This window comes from Sylvia atricapilla, chromosome 3 (genome assembly GCF_009819655.1).
Source record: "Sylvia atricapilla isolate bSylAtr1 chromosome 3, bSylAtr1.pri, whole genome shotgun sequence".
Taxonomy (NCBI): Eukaryota; Metazoa; Chordata; class Aves; order Passeriformes; family Sylviidae; genus Sylvia; species Sylvia atricapilla.
In genome coordinates this window covers 67,732,546-67,746,772 of record NC_089142.1, presented here as the reverse complement: position 1 = coordinate 67,746,772, position 14,227 = coordinate 67,732,546, and the positions used below count along the sequence as shown (strand labels likewise).

The 14,227-nt window shown below is 36.1% G+C and overlaps 1 protein-coding gene across 1 annotated transcript in view; it reads left to right on the top strand.

Annotated features, from left to right (window-relative positions):
* The window catches only part of FMN2 (formin 2), a 151,215-nt gene that overhangs the window by 108,666 nt on the left and 28,322 nt on the right, over positions 1-14,227 (top strand). Inside the window, 1 exon segment of the mRNA XM_066314421.1 lies at positions 11,083-11,133. Coding sequence (XP_066170518.1) covers positions 11,083-11,133 — 51 coding nt within the window.

Genomic DNA, 14,227 nt, shown 5'->3' with positions numbered 1-14,227 from the left:
TCATTCAATTTTTGGTTCCTTCTCATTTTAATTCGCAAAATTCTGCGATTCTACTATTGTAAGTGAATACCAGCACCAGGTTTTGTTCTGCTGATCCCAAGAGTATAGACTCTTCTCCAGACCTAAGTTCTAGTCACATCCGCATGATCTTACAGAATAAAGATGCTAAAATTGTTCTGTTGGTTGAACTGTCTGTAACCATCTCCTTCTTTTGCCTGGAAGAGCATTCAGGAACCCAGTTTCCAAACTGTTAGTAAAGGAATGTGTAAATCACAGTGAGTTCTGTTTATCGCTCTAGCTGCAACCAGATAGTTGGTCATGACTTGTTCTATTAGGTCAAGTAGCAAAAGGCTGGGCATCATCAAATGATGGATTGCGGATGAGACTAAAGCATCAGACTGAATCTTGGATGTCTGGGTTAAGTTCCTGGCTCCAGAAATACTGTAGGTGATTGCAAAATGAGTGCTGCTAGAGTAACTTTAATTCTGGCCTTTTCTAACCAAGAATGATTGATTTTGCAGATTCTATTTTCTTTAAATATTGTTTTTATGATTTGATTAATATAAGGAAGAACATAGCAGTAGTTCATAATTTTTCTAAAAATAATTTGAGGAAAATATGACTGAAACATGATTAGGAAGATATATGAATAAAAGTGGTTTTGTTTTTCTTTGAAAAATTGCACGGAACATTAAGAGGTTGAATATTAGTAATTTATGTGGAGACACTCACTTTAAATATTATTATGATTACCAAAATATACTCATAACTAAGATCTAGAAAATGCTTTTTTTCTTTGAGAAGAAAATGTTGGAAGAATATGAAGGGCATGCAACATAAACTCACTAGAACAAAGGATGCAGGAATTCAACTTAAGCAGTTTAATTTTATGAATGTTTACATTTTTCTGTTAGTATTCTTCTTCTTGAATTATTGAAGGAGCTTTTAAAACTTGTTCTTTGAGTCTTGAAAGTATTTTTTAATCTCATACTGACATCTTAATGCTGATAAATAGTTTAACATCAGCATGATATAAACTTGTGCCTACTTCAGATGTCAGCACCTCCATTGGTGTGCATTTATACATAATAATCCTAATTTGGATTGTGTTGCATTTGCAGCACTAGACAGGCTTCACTGAATTAGTCTTACCTTACTTCAAAGTCCATGAAAGACCAAACTTTTAGACTGAGTCTGTCAGCTGTTCTGTGCCTTTGGCACAGGACCTCATCTAATCATTTTTGTAGGCATCACAGTGGGTTCAGACAGCACAGGTGTGGTAGAGTTTAAAAAAGGTATTTTGTCATCACATGAGAGCAGATCAATGTGTGAGTATCACAATAGCATGATACAAGTCATCCAACTCAAAAGACTCTGAAAAATGTGCCTTCTGAAAAAAAATAGTAATAACCTTGTGGATAGTTAGGGAGGGCAGAAAATTCACGTTTTTAATCTGTTCTCTAGTAAAAATGTAATCAAATAAGATTTCTTTTGTGACGTAGGTCTTGGGATGGAGTATAAAAAATAAGAGGACATTAAAACTTAAGAGCACTTAGGTCCTTTCATGAACCCTAATGACAATTGCACATGTTCTTCAGCACTGTGAAGCCCAGTCTCACAGATGAACAGTTCTTTTGCTGGATCTTTACTGTACCTCAAGACGTATATTTAGTCATTGGTATGCTGTTTAACTTCATCTGTTTCCTGCCTAGTCTTGACCTGAGACCTTTAAGCTGTGTAGGATTTAAGCAGTGAGGAGCTCAAAGCTGCACACAAAATACAATGCATTTTACATCTGTGAATGTGACATGACATTATTACAGTGAGTAGCTGCTAAAAATACATAACTAAGTATGATGGAGTGATTTGCTGGGGATTTTTTGGTGGTTGTTATGTTTTGGGTTTTTTCTAAATGTTGGCTTTGGGTCCCACTTTTCTCTTGCTCTATTCAGCTGACAGAATATGTCATCCTTCAAAGGCTGACAAATCATAGAATGGTTTAGGTTGGAGAAGACCTTAAAAATCATCTAGTTCCAACCATCCACCATGGACAGGCACATCTTCCACCAGACCAGGTTGGTCAAGGCGCCATCCAACCGGCGCTAAACACTTCTAGGGATGGGATATCCACAAATTCTATGAGCGACCTTTTCTAGGGTCTCACTGCCCTCACCGTGAAGGATTTATTCCTTGTATCTAATGTAACTGTACCTTTTTTCAGTTTGGTGCCATTTCCTTTTGTCCTATCACTAAATGTCCCCGTAAACAGTTCCTCACCAGCTCTCTTGTGAACTCTCTTTAGGTACTGGAAAGCTGCTGTAAGGTGGCCCCAAAGCCGCCTTCTCTCTTGTCTTCATAGAAGAGATGTTCCATCCTTTTTATCACCTTCTGTGTATCTGCTCCAAAAGATTCCTGCTTAGGCTGGGGGCCTCAGAGCTGGACATAGTACCCCAAGTGGGGTCTCTCAAGAGCAGAGTAGAGGGATAGAATCACCTCCCTTGACCTGCTGGCTACACTGCTTTTGATGCAGCCCACGACACAGTTGGCTTTTGGGGCTGTGAGCATGCATTGCCCAGTGATGGTGAGCTTCTCATCAACCCCCAAGTCTTACTCCTCATTAGTACTCAAACCGTTGTCTACCTAGTCTATGTTTGTACTTAGGATTGATCTTACTGAGGTGCAGGACCTTGCCCTTGGCCTTGTTGAACTTTGTAGGTTGACACAGGCCCACCTCTCAAGCCTGTCCTAGTCCTTCTGGATGGCATCTCTTCCCAACACCACAAAGCTCTTGTGGTGTTGACTGCACCACACAGTATGGTGTCATGAGCAAACTTGCCAAGTGTGCCCTCAATCCCACTGTCCATGTTGCTGACAAAGCTGTTAAAAAGTGCTGGTCCCAAAACCAATCTCTGAGTAATGCCACTTGTCACTGCTTCCTACTTGGACATTGAGCTGTTAACCACAAGTCTCTGAGTGCAAAATCAGCCAGTTTTTTATCCACCCAGTGTCCCATCTGTTAAGCCTATGTCTCTTCAGAGAGACAAGGATGTCATGTGGGACTGTGTCAAATGCTTCGTATGATTTCAGGCAGATGATATCAGTACTCTTCCCTTATCCACCAACACTGAAACCCCATCATAGAATGCCACCAAATTTGTCAGGCAGTCTTTGCACTTATATTAAGCTATGCTGGCTGTCACCAATAACTTCCTTATTTTCCTTTTGCCTTAGCACAGTTTTCAGGATAATCTTCTCTATGATATTGCCCATCACTGACTTGAGACTGCTTGGCTGTAGTTTCCCAGATCTTCCTTATTTACCTTTTTAAAATGGGGAATTGTGTTTCCACTTTTCCAGTCATTGAGAACTTCACCAGACAGCCATAATTTCTCAAATATGATGGATGGTGGCTTAGCCATTTCCTCATACATAGATGAATCTCATCAGGTCACATGAACTTGTGTACCTTCAAGTTCCTTAGTTAGTCTCAAACCCAGTCTTCTCCTTCTTCATTCTCTCAGTCCTTGCCTTTGCCTTCTCCAGCTTCGGCAGTGTGGCTGGACCACTTGCTGATGAATACTGATTCAAAAGTAAATCTCCTTTTATAGAGTATTATTTATTTTTACACTTTTAAGGAAGTTCAAGTTTCTGCCTTGCATATTCCATGAGGTTTTTAGCTGTGCTTCTATAAATCTTGCTCACAATCTATGGAGCTAGCACGTAATTTGCATTCCTGTTGTGTGAGGGTATAACATCATAATGAAGTATAATTGGCTGGAATCAATATAAATATTTATGTGTTTAACTGATCATTGGTGTTGAAAAAGAAGGAACAACACCATTAGGTGAACATTAGGAAAATGTTCAGCATATTGGATGCTCTGTCCCAAGTTATCTTCAAGAAATTTGGGAAATTTAAATGTTTAAATTTAAATGTTCTATTTAAACATTTTCTTACTTAGAAATCTTAGAAAGGGGTGAGGGGGAACAAGTTCATGCTGACGACCTTTTATGAATTTGTTGTAGGAAGTACAGAAGGATGTAAGACTCTTGATAGGATTCCCAGAAGAAATCCTGCTTTACTATCTTATAAAGTTTTCTTAGTATGAATTTACCCGATAGTAAGCCATACAAATCTACTTGGATCTTTTTTCAGTGTAAATAGAAATTCTCAAAACTATAGCAACACAGCTCTAATGAGTCATTGAAAAGGCTTTGTATCTGTTGAAAAAAAAAAAAAAGAAAAAAAAACTGGCTCCACTTGAAAGTTACTGGAAAGCACATTCATAGCTAATTATAAACAAATACTAGTTAACACTTTAAATAAGAAGAGAGGAAAAAAGCAAAAAGATTTAGGACATAGACAAGCAGATGAAAGGATTCTTGTTGCCTTCCATCTGAGATTACAGATGCATTCCTGTATTCAATTACCTGAGAAGATGTGATATTCCCTTAAGAGAGACCGGGAGATCAGAAGGGATGGCAGTTTCGTGCATCTCCTTACTCATAGCCCTTTGAAACTGGTTCAGCAGAAATAGCTTAAATTGCAGCAGGGATTGGGGCCAGACGGTGACTACAGACAGTAATCACTGGGTCAAGATCATACCACAAACCAACAACAAAAAATTATGGTGGAACAAAAGCTCTGTCAGGGGTTGAATGCAGTTTGAGTAGACTAACAAGGTCTACTTGGAATACTTTCTGAATAGGCACCAACGGGTCAGCTTGTTGTGTGACTATGCTTATCTAGTACATTTATACATAGGGGAACATTTATAATTCCTATTAGTTGCTAGCTTTGAGTCTATTTTTCTCATCAAGTCTCTTGCAAACGTCATATTCAATTCTCAGCTTGAGTTCTATGGTTTTTTTTCACAAAGCTACTAAGCATAAGCCCCTGTCATAATTTAAAAATTAATGATTGTCAACTTTGCTTTACACTTCCTTTTGATAGTGCCCATCTAAAATGGCTTAGTTCTTCCTAGTGCATTCCTAATGCCCCAGCCACACTAAATAAAACATGCAAAGAGAACACCAACAAAATCCAAAATTGAAGCAAAACAAATTCAGAAGTCTAAAAGGGATTAGGGGTAGAGGGGAAGGGGAAGAAGGAAACCTTTCTCAAGGGCTTTCTGTTGGTTCTGATGTATTTGCTATTCTGCTTTGGTGTTTCAAGGTTTTTCAAAACACAATCTTGAATAGTATGCTAACTGCCAAAAAAATTTCTTTTAAGTGTTATTTTGGCGTTTCCTGAGGGTGTTTAAAAGTATATGTACTACCAAGGAGAATAGGGGAATTTTCTCAGGGGCACTGACAGAGCTCTTGTAAACTTGGACCTTAGACCCTAATAATAGCAGAGTAACTGCATGCTCTTGTGTGTGCAGGTAGTTCATCCAGTGTTTTCTCTGTATGCATTTTCTTTCAGTCCTGGTCACGTGCTTGAGGTACCTGCAGAAGGTATCCTCATGCAGTATCCTCTGTCAGGCACCTCAGGTCCTCAGGCCTTAATGAAGCCAGGTCAGAAGTGACAGGTGAACTGCCTGAGGTTCCTTTTTTTAAGAAAAAGGTCATATTTCCCTCATTTTTGTTCTTAGTTTAGTTTTGTTGGGACTTTTTTTGAATGTGTGCCTCTGCCAGTGGAGATTTTTGGTGTATTTTTAAAGTTCCAGCTACTATTCACTAATCACCAGTGTGGAAGAACATACATCCTCTTTAAAGATCCTGGTAAATCTCCAACAAGGGTTTTTAAAAATATTAGTGATTGTTTTCTTTTTATTTGTTTGGGTTTTTTTTTTTGTTTTGTTTTGTTGGGGGTTTTTTGGGGGTTTTTTTTTTTTTTTTTTTTTTTTTTTTTTTTTTTTTTTTTTTTTTTTTTTTTTTTTTTTTGTGTTTTTTTTTTTTTTTTGTTTTTTTTTTTTGTTGTGTTTGTTTTGGTTGTTTTTTTTTTTTTTCAGTAAAAAGGATTTCTGTAAATTTTCCTGCTTTTTAGTAATATGTATATAACACTGGAGCACAAGAATCCTAGTCTAAACCAGTGGTTGTATGTCTTGAGTTTCCAGTTAGTTGTAAGTCAAATATTTCTTTTTAGATTTTTTTAATCCTGTGGAAGAAATGATAGAGGGAAATATCACACTTTCAAACAAGAAATTGCTGCAACTAATAATAGAGGCAATGGATGTTATTTGCAATATTTCCACACAGAAAATAGTCTGTAGATATAGAAAATAATATCATGTTACTATCTTTTTTAAAAGTCAGGTTTGGTGCACAAGATATAGTGGTTAAATTTGGAGGAGACTAGCAGGGCAAGTTTTTTGGACTGAAAATGAGAGGTGCTTGGCAGTTGTCTTAATTCACAATGTGGCTTGCTTTCTGCAGAGAACTTAGCATAACATGCAAAATGATCCACCAAGGTCAGAGGGGACAATTTGTGGTCAATCAATGATTTATGTCCTTGCCTTTGAACCCCTTTTAATTTAATTTAATCTTCTAGCCTTTTTGAAAACAAAAGCCTGTTTATTGAAAAGTGAATTTTACTGTTTTTCTGACGACCAGCATTTTCTAAAATGCCTGTATCTGTTTCTCACATTCAATTTGGTGAGATACCTCAGATTTTCATGAATGCATATGTCACTTTAATAAGGTTATTCATATGTGTGCCTTTGTAGAAGTTTATATGTAACATTTGAAGGGCTCTAATCAAAGAATTGGAAGAGCAAACACACAAAACAATGGCATCATTCTGGAATGTGGGTATATGCTGACAAGGACAGAAGATTTGGGAATTCAGTTAATTGGACTTAATTTGTGATATCTTCTTTGAAGGCTCATTTTGAACTGCATGAAACGAGTTTTATGCCCCAATTATAAAACACCAAGCAGTACATTTAAGCAAATTAAAAAAAAAAAAAAAAAAATAATAGGATAGAAATTAAGACATCTGAAGTGGATAATTTTTGAAGAGATACATATGTCCTCTAGTTAAAAGAATTGATATAAGAGCCTTGGATATACTACAGTCCTCACACTTGGTAAGCAGTGACGTAGGGAGGAAGGAATGTACTGAATTTTGACCAAATATATAAAGTGTTTAGGAAGTACAGGCCTTGCTCTAAAAGGAGACCAACTTTATTTAATCTGAAGTATCTTAATGGAAAAAGCAGGCAAACAGTGGAATGTCATCCAACATGAAGGCATTGAAGATGCTTTCAGACTAAAAAGGGAAATATAACTAAATCAGTACATGTTGTAAACCTTGATAAGATACCTTGGCTCTGTTAGAGGTCACTTTGACTCTAAAATGCTGTGAGTTTTGAAATGGCCATATTTTTAAATATGACCTAACGTCATTTTTCATCTACATTATTTGAAGTAGATTTTTCAGAATATATATGCCTTCAGGATTATGAAAGCTGTGTGTGAAGGCCAACATATATATCTGTTACTTTTGCTTATGAATGTATTATACAAAATAGAGGGGTTAGTATTTCCTGGTATGATACAGTCTTTAATAGATTTGGAACAGTTTATTTGGACATACTTCAGCAAATTAGTGTCAAGAATCAAGTTCTTAGCTGGGAGTGTTAGAAAATATGATGAGCCAATAAAATATGGAATATCTGGGAAGAAAACTAACCCAAAAGCAGAAATTCCTACATCTGTCAGAAAACCTGCAAGCAGTCACTGCTATATTAGCTGATGGATTCCAAATATAATGAAACCAGGTATGGATACTGCATGAATACGAAATTTATTTTAGTGTTTTTCAAAGAAAAACAAATGATATTTTTTTAAATAATCCTATTTCTAGATGATAGAGTAATTGTAGAGGCAGAGGAGAGTGCTCAGATATGGTCAGCTGCCATGGTATCCTAGGATTTATCTAATTTTTCTGTATTGGCCATTGATGATCACTGTATCATGATCACTGTGGACCAGGTATAGATATTATTTTTTTTAATTTTATTTCACTGTTACAGGTATTCTCTTTGTAACAGGAAACACACTTTTCTCCCGTGAATGTTCTTCATAGGTGGGCACTTTTTAGCTGGCCTTTGGCACTTATAATGGATATATGCCAAGAATGAAGAAGTACCAGTACCCTTTTATGCACTCTTTTTACACTGTGATGAACTGCTTTGGAGGAAGAAGTGATAATAAAGATGCATAATACTGAGAGAAATGATGAAGTACAATGCATTCTGGGGTACTTCAACTGGATCCATCATAACTAAATTTTTCCTTCCCCTACTCAAAGAGGAAAACTTAATTACAAGTGGTTATTATGACGTGATTAGTACAGAGCAAAGCACATATAACCACTAATATCAGGTGATAATGTTCCCATTCCACACATTATAACAATCTCCCGCTACTCCAACATCTAATAGTTATTCCATTGTATCCAGGTGATAGTAAAAATTCTGTCATTTTGATAACAGGAGATTTTCTTCCCTTACTGATTAAACTTCTCTGCATGCTTTCAGCTAGCCATTTTCTACAGCTCTTGGATATTTACTGTGTCTAGCACAAAAGCAGATATCTGATTATTTTCTTTGGACAGGGACAGATCTGAGTGTAAATACCATATTTTCTCTTTCACTGGTGCCACCTGTCGTCTCATGGAAGCAAATTGTTTTCATAATTTCTTTAACCTTTCTGTCTATAAAAATAATAATGCAAAAGGGTGGCAAATTAGATTTTCACCTTCGTAATATCTTTTTGATAAAATGAGGAAGGTTTAAGAATATCATATTTGGAACAAACTACAAGGAAATTCTTCATAGAGAAAATTTTTCCTTGCAAGATTCTGTTTAATACCAAGAGTTTATTTGATGCAGGATGAAATCTCTCTCTGTGGGTACAGTAGCTACCTTATGTCTAAGTAGTTAATACTTAAACAAACAAACAAGGCACTATAATATGCATTTCCACAGTTCAGGTTTTCTAGAGTTTCTTTTCATTGTTTAATTCTCTATGAATTTATTTAAAGTATAATAACTAGAAATAACTTTGCTTTGTTTTGCTTTATTTTGTTTTTCTTCTCTGGACCACAATAAATTTCTTTTTTAATTGAAGAGAACTTGTGCTATATATTGGGGATATTCTGACATGTTTTGAAAGGCTTAAGATAATGTTTTATGCTCACACTCTTCAAAAATAAATTGTGGAATATTTGTTCCATTACTGGTGGGCAAATAATTGTTTGTAAACATGTGCAGAACATTTGACATAAAGAAGGAAGGACTTAAACAAGGCAACTCTAACGATATTCCATCCCACCAATCGTGGAAATGATAAAAATTTATATCCTAAGAATGCATCGTACATATACAAGACTGTTGTAGGATGGAATATGGCAGCCTCTATTTCTAAGCATTTTTTAAGTGAGAAAAGTCCAAATTGCATTTCTCAGTAATAGAATTATTTATTTTAAGAGTTGTATCTACAGATACTTTGTGATTTGTGTTAATGCAGAATGAGATATTTGATCTCATTTAATCCAGAGGGTTTGTGCACAGCTTCTTCTCTTTTGAACTACATGATTTTACTGATTATACCTTGATTTTCAGTACTAAAGTATGAAAAATAAAGTATAAATGAAATCCTGTAAAAGCTGCCACAATACACCTGATTTGTTATCCAAAGCAATGCAAGGCTTTCAAGAAAAGCTCTAAGTCAGCCCAAATTCACTCAGCACTGGGCTCAACTTCACTCAAAAGGGTTGTGAGCCCTTGCAAACCTCCTTAAGAATCTGGGCCAAGTTTCAAGTCGGTATTGAAACCTGTAATCAGGCAGGATTCACGTGCTCTTCAATTTCCTTGAGAACATTTACCCATCTCTCCCTCAAGTTCTCTGTGGTTTGCTGGTATCTTTTTTTTCACTTTCAGGATAGCAGTGATGGAGCTCAAGTCTTCAAGTAATGATTACTAAATGCATTTTCCATTGCAAATATCCGGGCACTAGTCAGAAGTGCTACTGCTCAGAGGACTACATTGCTACTAATAAAAACCATTTGCAGCACTAGACAAAGCTCTGATCATTGTTGTGACTGGGGAAAGCATAAGGAAATTTTTTTTTGTCTTTGCTACAGATTTTATATGCCTATTTGAGTGTATGTTTGTAAATTGCTGTTGATTGAAACATTTTAAAAGAAAACTAGTGATTTTGTTTGTATCCAAATGATGCCATTGCTTTGCTTATTTTTAAACAAATTTAAAATCAGAGTTTCCTTTTTCAAAGGCAATGTACCTATAATCATTTTAATGAATTAATATATAGATTTATGTAGGGAAAGTGGATTAAAAGTAGCTGAAAGGTTTCTTCTTTTTTAGATTACTGTGTGTTTTTTATACCACTGACATTTGTTACCAGGACAGTTTCATGCTTCAAAACTTTCTAACTCTTGGGAATCCTAAAATTCTCCTTGCAAGTTAGCAGCCAGAAGTCTAGTGGACTGATAAGGGAATCAAGTACCAGATTAAAAGAGCTTTCTGCTTAAGCCTGCAGACTTTAAATGAGATTTCAGTTGTATTACCTGAATGACTGCATGAACATAAACCTAAGCACATGCACAGAGCAGATTGCCAATTGCTTTGCACATCGGTGATGCCCAAGTTGACCTGCCCGTTCTGGTAGATTTTTTGTTAAGTGTTCTTTTAATGATCTAAGTTAAGTGAAACGTGTACAAAAAATTATGAGAGAACATGTGGCAAACAGAGAATTTTTTCACCAATGCATGGGGAATGACATTTTCTTATTTGTAATTTCCTTCACCTGATCAGCAGATTATATACTATTGATATAAAAGTAGTCATGTTGTCAATATGGGCCTGCTACAGCTCTAGTGGTTCACTAATGGATGTGTGGACAGTGACAGGAAAGAGTTTCATTTGTTATTGCAAGCTATAAGACTGAATCCTTCCTGCTCTTTACTCAGCTTTTCCTCCCTTGGTAGACAAGTTCCCATATTATTTGAGTTTTTTGAATAATTTTGAATAACATGATATATTTTAATTAAAGTTGTCCTGAAACATCTCTGTATTTAGCCTTGTTGCTAATTATTTGATTGTATTTTTACAGCCAAAATAGACCAAGAAAATGAAGAGAAGTCACTGACAGAAGCACACAAAGGTAAGAAAGAGCAATGTAGTAAGACTGTTTTTTGAAAAATATGGTTTTTTAGCTGTTGCTGTATTGATAGCCAGCACTAATGTGTTTTTTGAATGGTATAGAAATGCACTCAGAAAGAAAGTGATATTTAGTTATGGTCAATTTTAATTGGACAATGAAAAAGATTGAAACTCTTTAAAGAAGTATTGTACATTATTCTTGTCTTTCAGAAAATACATTAACCTTATGTAAGAATAAATTCGGGGTTTACTGTTTGGACTGAGAGAAAACTGCGTATAATACACCAGAATCATGGTGATTGGAGAGATATTTACTATTCCCCAAGCAAGTATTATTCATTAGGTATTCATATAGCACATTTCCTGTGCTTGTAAAATAGGATTCCTCTAAAAATATCACTAAAAATTTTCTAGTTTACTATGGTTTGTTAGCCATTCTCTGGCCTCAACACCCAAATTTGCTACCTGCAATAATGCCACAGTTGGTCAATGTCGTTTCTGGTACAATGTCATGTTTTTCCTCTGTTCCCTTGGTCATGTACTAAGGAGCATCTGGAAGGAAGTCAAGAGGAGTGAGTGCCTCAAGAACCTCTCTCCTTACTTGTAAGACGAATAGGTCCTTGTGTTGCACCATAATGGTGTGGAAAGGGAGTATAAGAGACTCACAGACAGCTGCTTTGAGCAGCTCTGTGTTCCCTTAAGTTTCACTACAGAATCACAGTATTCTGAGTTGGAAGGGGTCTGCAGGATCATCAAGTCCAGCTTCTAAAGGAACGGCCCATAGATGGATCAAACCCACAACCTTGGTGCTGTTTGCACAGTGCTCTAACAAGCTGAGATAATATTAGGGTATTGCTTTGGTTTACTGTAGTACCTCTCTCTCGAGTATATGAAAGGCATTCCTGACATTTCTTGGGTTTGTTTAGCTGCTCAGTTACATAATTCTGTCTTTAAAATTTTCCTTTGCAATAAAACTTTGAGAGAAGATGGTACTGTTAGGAGATTTTTGTGATCTCTGATTGCTCTTTGAAGGAAAATATTTGTCCTGTCAAAAATAGCCTTGAATACAAGTCCAAGGGTGACAGGAATATACTGACAGTGGAATCTTCAATCTGTTCAGAAATCTTGTGATTTATCACGATCTTTCGGTGTCTAAGTCAATTGCCCTTCTAATCTTTTTCCCTGGCAAGACTGGAACCATCATATCAAAAACTTTGTATTGGTTTTATTACACTGATGGGGGAAGAGACCAAACGGCTCCATGGGTTCTTGTTTAGCTTGGTCTGTTTCTTCTGACTTGATCTAGTTCCTCCTTCTCCCAGCTGCTTTTACACAGTTTTTCAAAGAAGAAAATTCTGCTTCGTTGCTGCTCCTTTCTGTGAATATCTAGCAAGGATATTTTCTTTCTTCCTTCCACCTTGCCACTGAAATTCTTGATCAGATTAGTGGTATTTGTTAGAACACTGAAGACAGCTTCATATAGTTTTAATATGATGTGTGATTATTTCAATAAGATTTTTAATTTAACTTGGAAATAAAATGCTTGGGGTCATTTTTGGCAGGGGTGGGTGAAAAAGATGATAGGAGCTTAAGAAGCTAAATAAGAGATTTGTTTCATTTGACTAATCATAGGTAGATAGCAGTGCATTGGATGACTAGATAAGCAAGTAGTGCAAGGAAAAGTGATGGATTAGATGGAGCAAAGTTAATGTGATTAATGTGCTTGGATTTTCCTTGTTGAAGTGGATGACTTCAGCCCATGTATAAGTTCAGGTCTACTGCATGGAAGCATTTCTTTACCTTTCATTAAAAACTCTGATTTTTTAAAAATTATTATTTCTTTGTTAATTTGTCACCATTACAATACAAAAGTCCAAAAGAAAAGCTCTTGTAGCAAAAACAAAATGTTTCTAAAATGAATAATGATTTAGGGAAAATTCAGCAATGTGTACTTTAAAAAAGCTCAGTTGTGCAATAGAAGAGCTGAAATGGAAAGTTAATCTTACTCACAAAATGAAGACAAAGAAAATGGAATGTCTGCTCCAGGGACTCCATGCAGTATATAGCTGTTCATTTGTCACAAGTGGGAAAATGTTTAATCAGTTTTGAAATGATGTATTCTCTCTTTATTTATCGTGTTTAGTGACTTTAAGAGTGTCAGTATGTAAAGTGTTTATCCAAGGAATGGATTTCTGGCACATGGATAAAATGAAAAGTGAAATGTTTAGCTCGCAATAGGCATATGTTCCAAGATCTCTCTGAGTAAGTATCCTGAGATGAGAAGAAAGCACACAGGTCTATGTTTATCTAGCTTACGCAGGCAGACAAGGAAGGCTCCAGCCTGGTATTAACACTGAAGTGACATGGAATGTCTTCACCAAACCCCAAACAATTACATCATTCCCTTAACAATATTGATAAAGTGTAATAAGAAAGAACCTGGCACTTTCCAATTAGATCCTCATTGCTAAATGCTTGAGAAACTGTGAAATACTTGTCAAGCTAAAGCAAAAATCACTCTTTGGGGGAAGGTGAAAGAAGTAAACAGAAAAGAGAGAGGAGGAAGGGAAAGAGAGGCTTCTGTATTTTAGGAGTCCTCAATTTAGTGCCCCTTTATTTTTTCTTCTCTTTTTAAATTTGAAATCATGTCCTCTGTCCCAAGACTTGTATTATAGATATGCTCTCTTTTTTCTATATTTTCATTTGCTTAGTGTTAAATATCTTTTGTCTTTTGAGATGTGATTTTACTTAGGCAGCAATAAAAAAAATTGAAGTATTATTGTTTCCAGGTATGCTTAATGCAGTTTTAGAATGAGGTAGACTTTTATCAAAGTGTCCACAGCAAGTAGGAACCAAGATTGCAACAAAATTATTGTCCAAAAAATATGACAAGTGATACCTTGTTTGCTGTGCTAGGGTGAAAGGCAGTAGCCACAGCAGAAATACCATTTTGCAGACTTATAATCAGAAATGAGTTAGTTACTCCTCTTCTTGCACTTCATTTCTGAAGAACAAATAGCTAAACAACCTGGCTGAAGTTACTAGAAGCACCTTTCAGTGAAGTTGAAGGTCCTGATCCTGTGCCTTGCTACCTG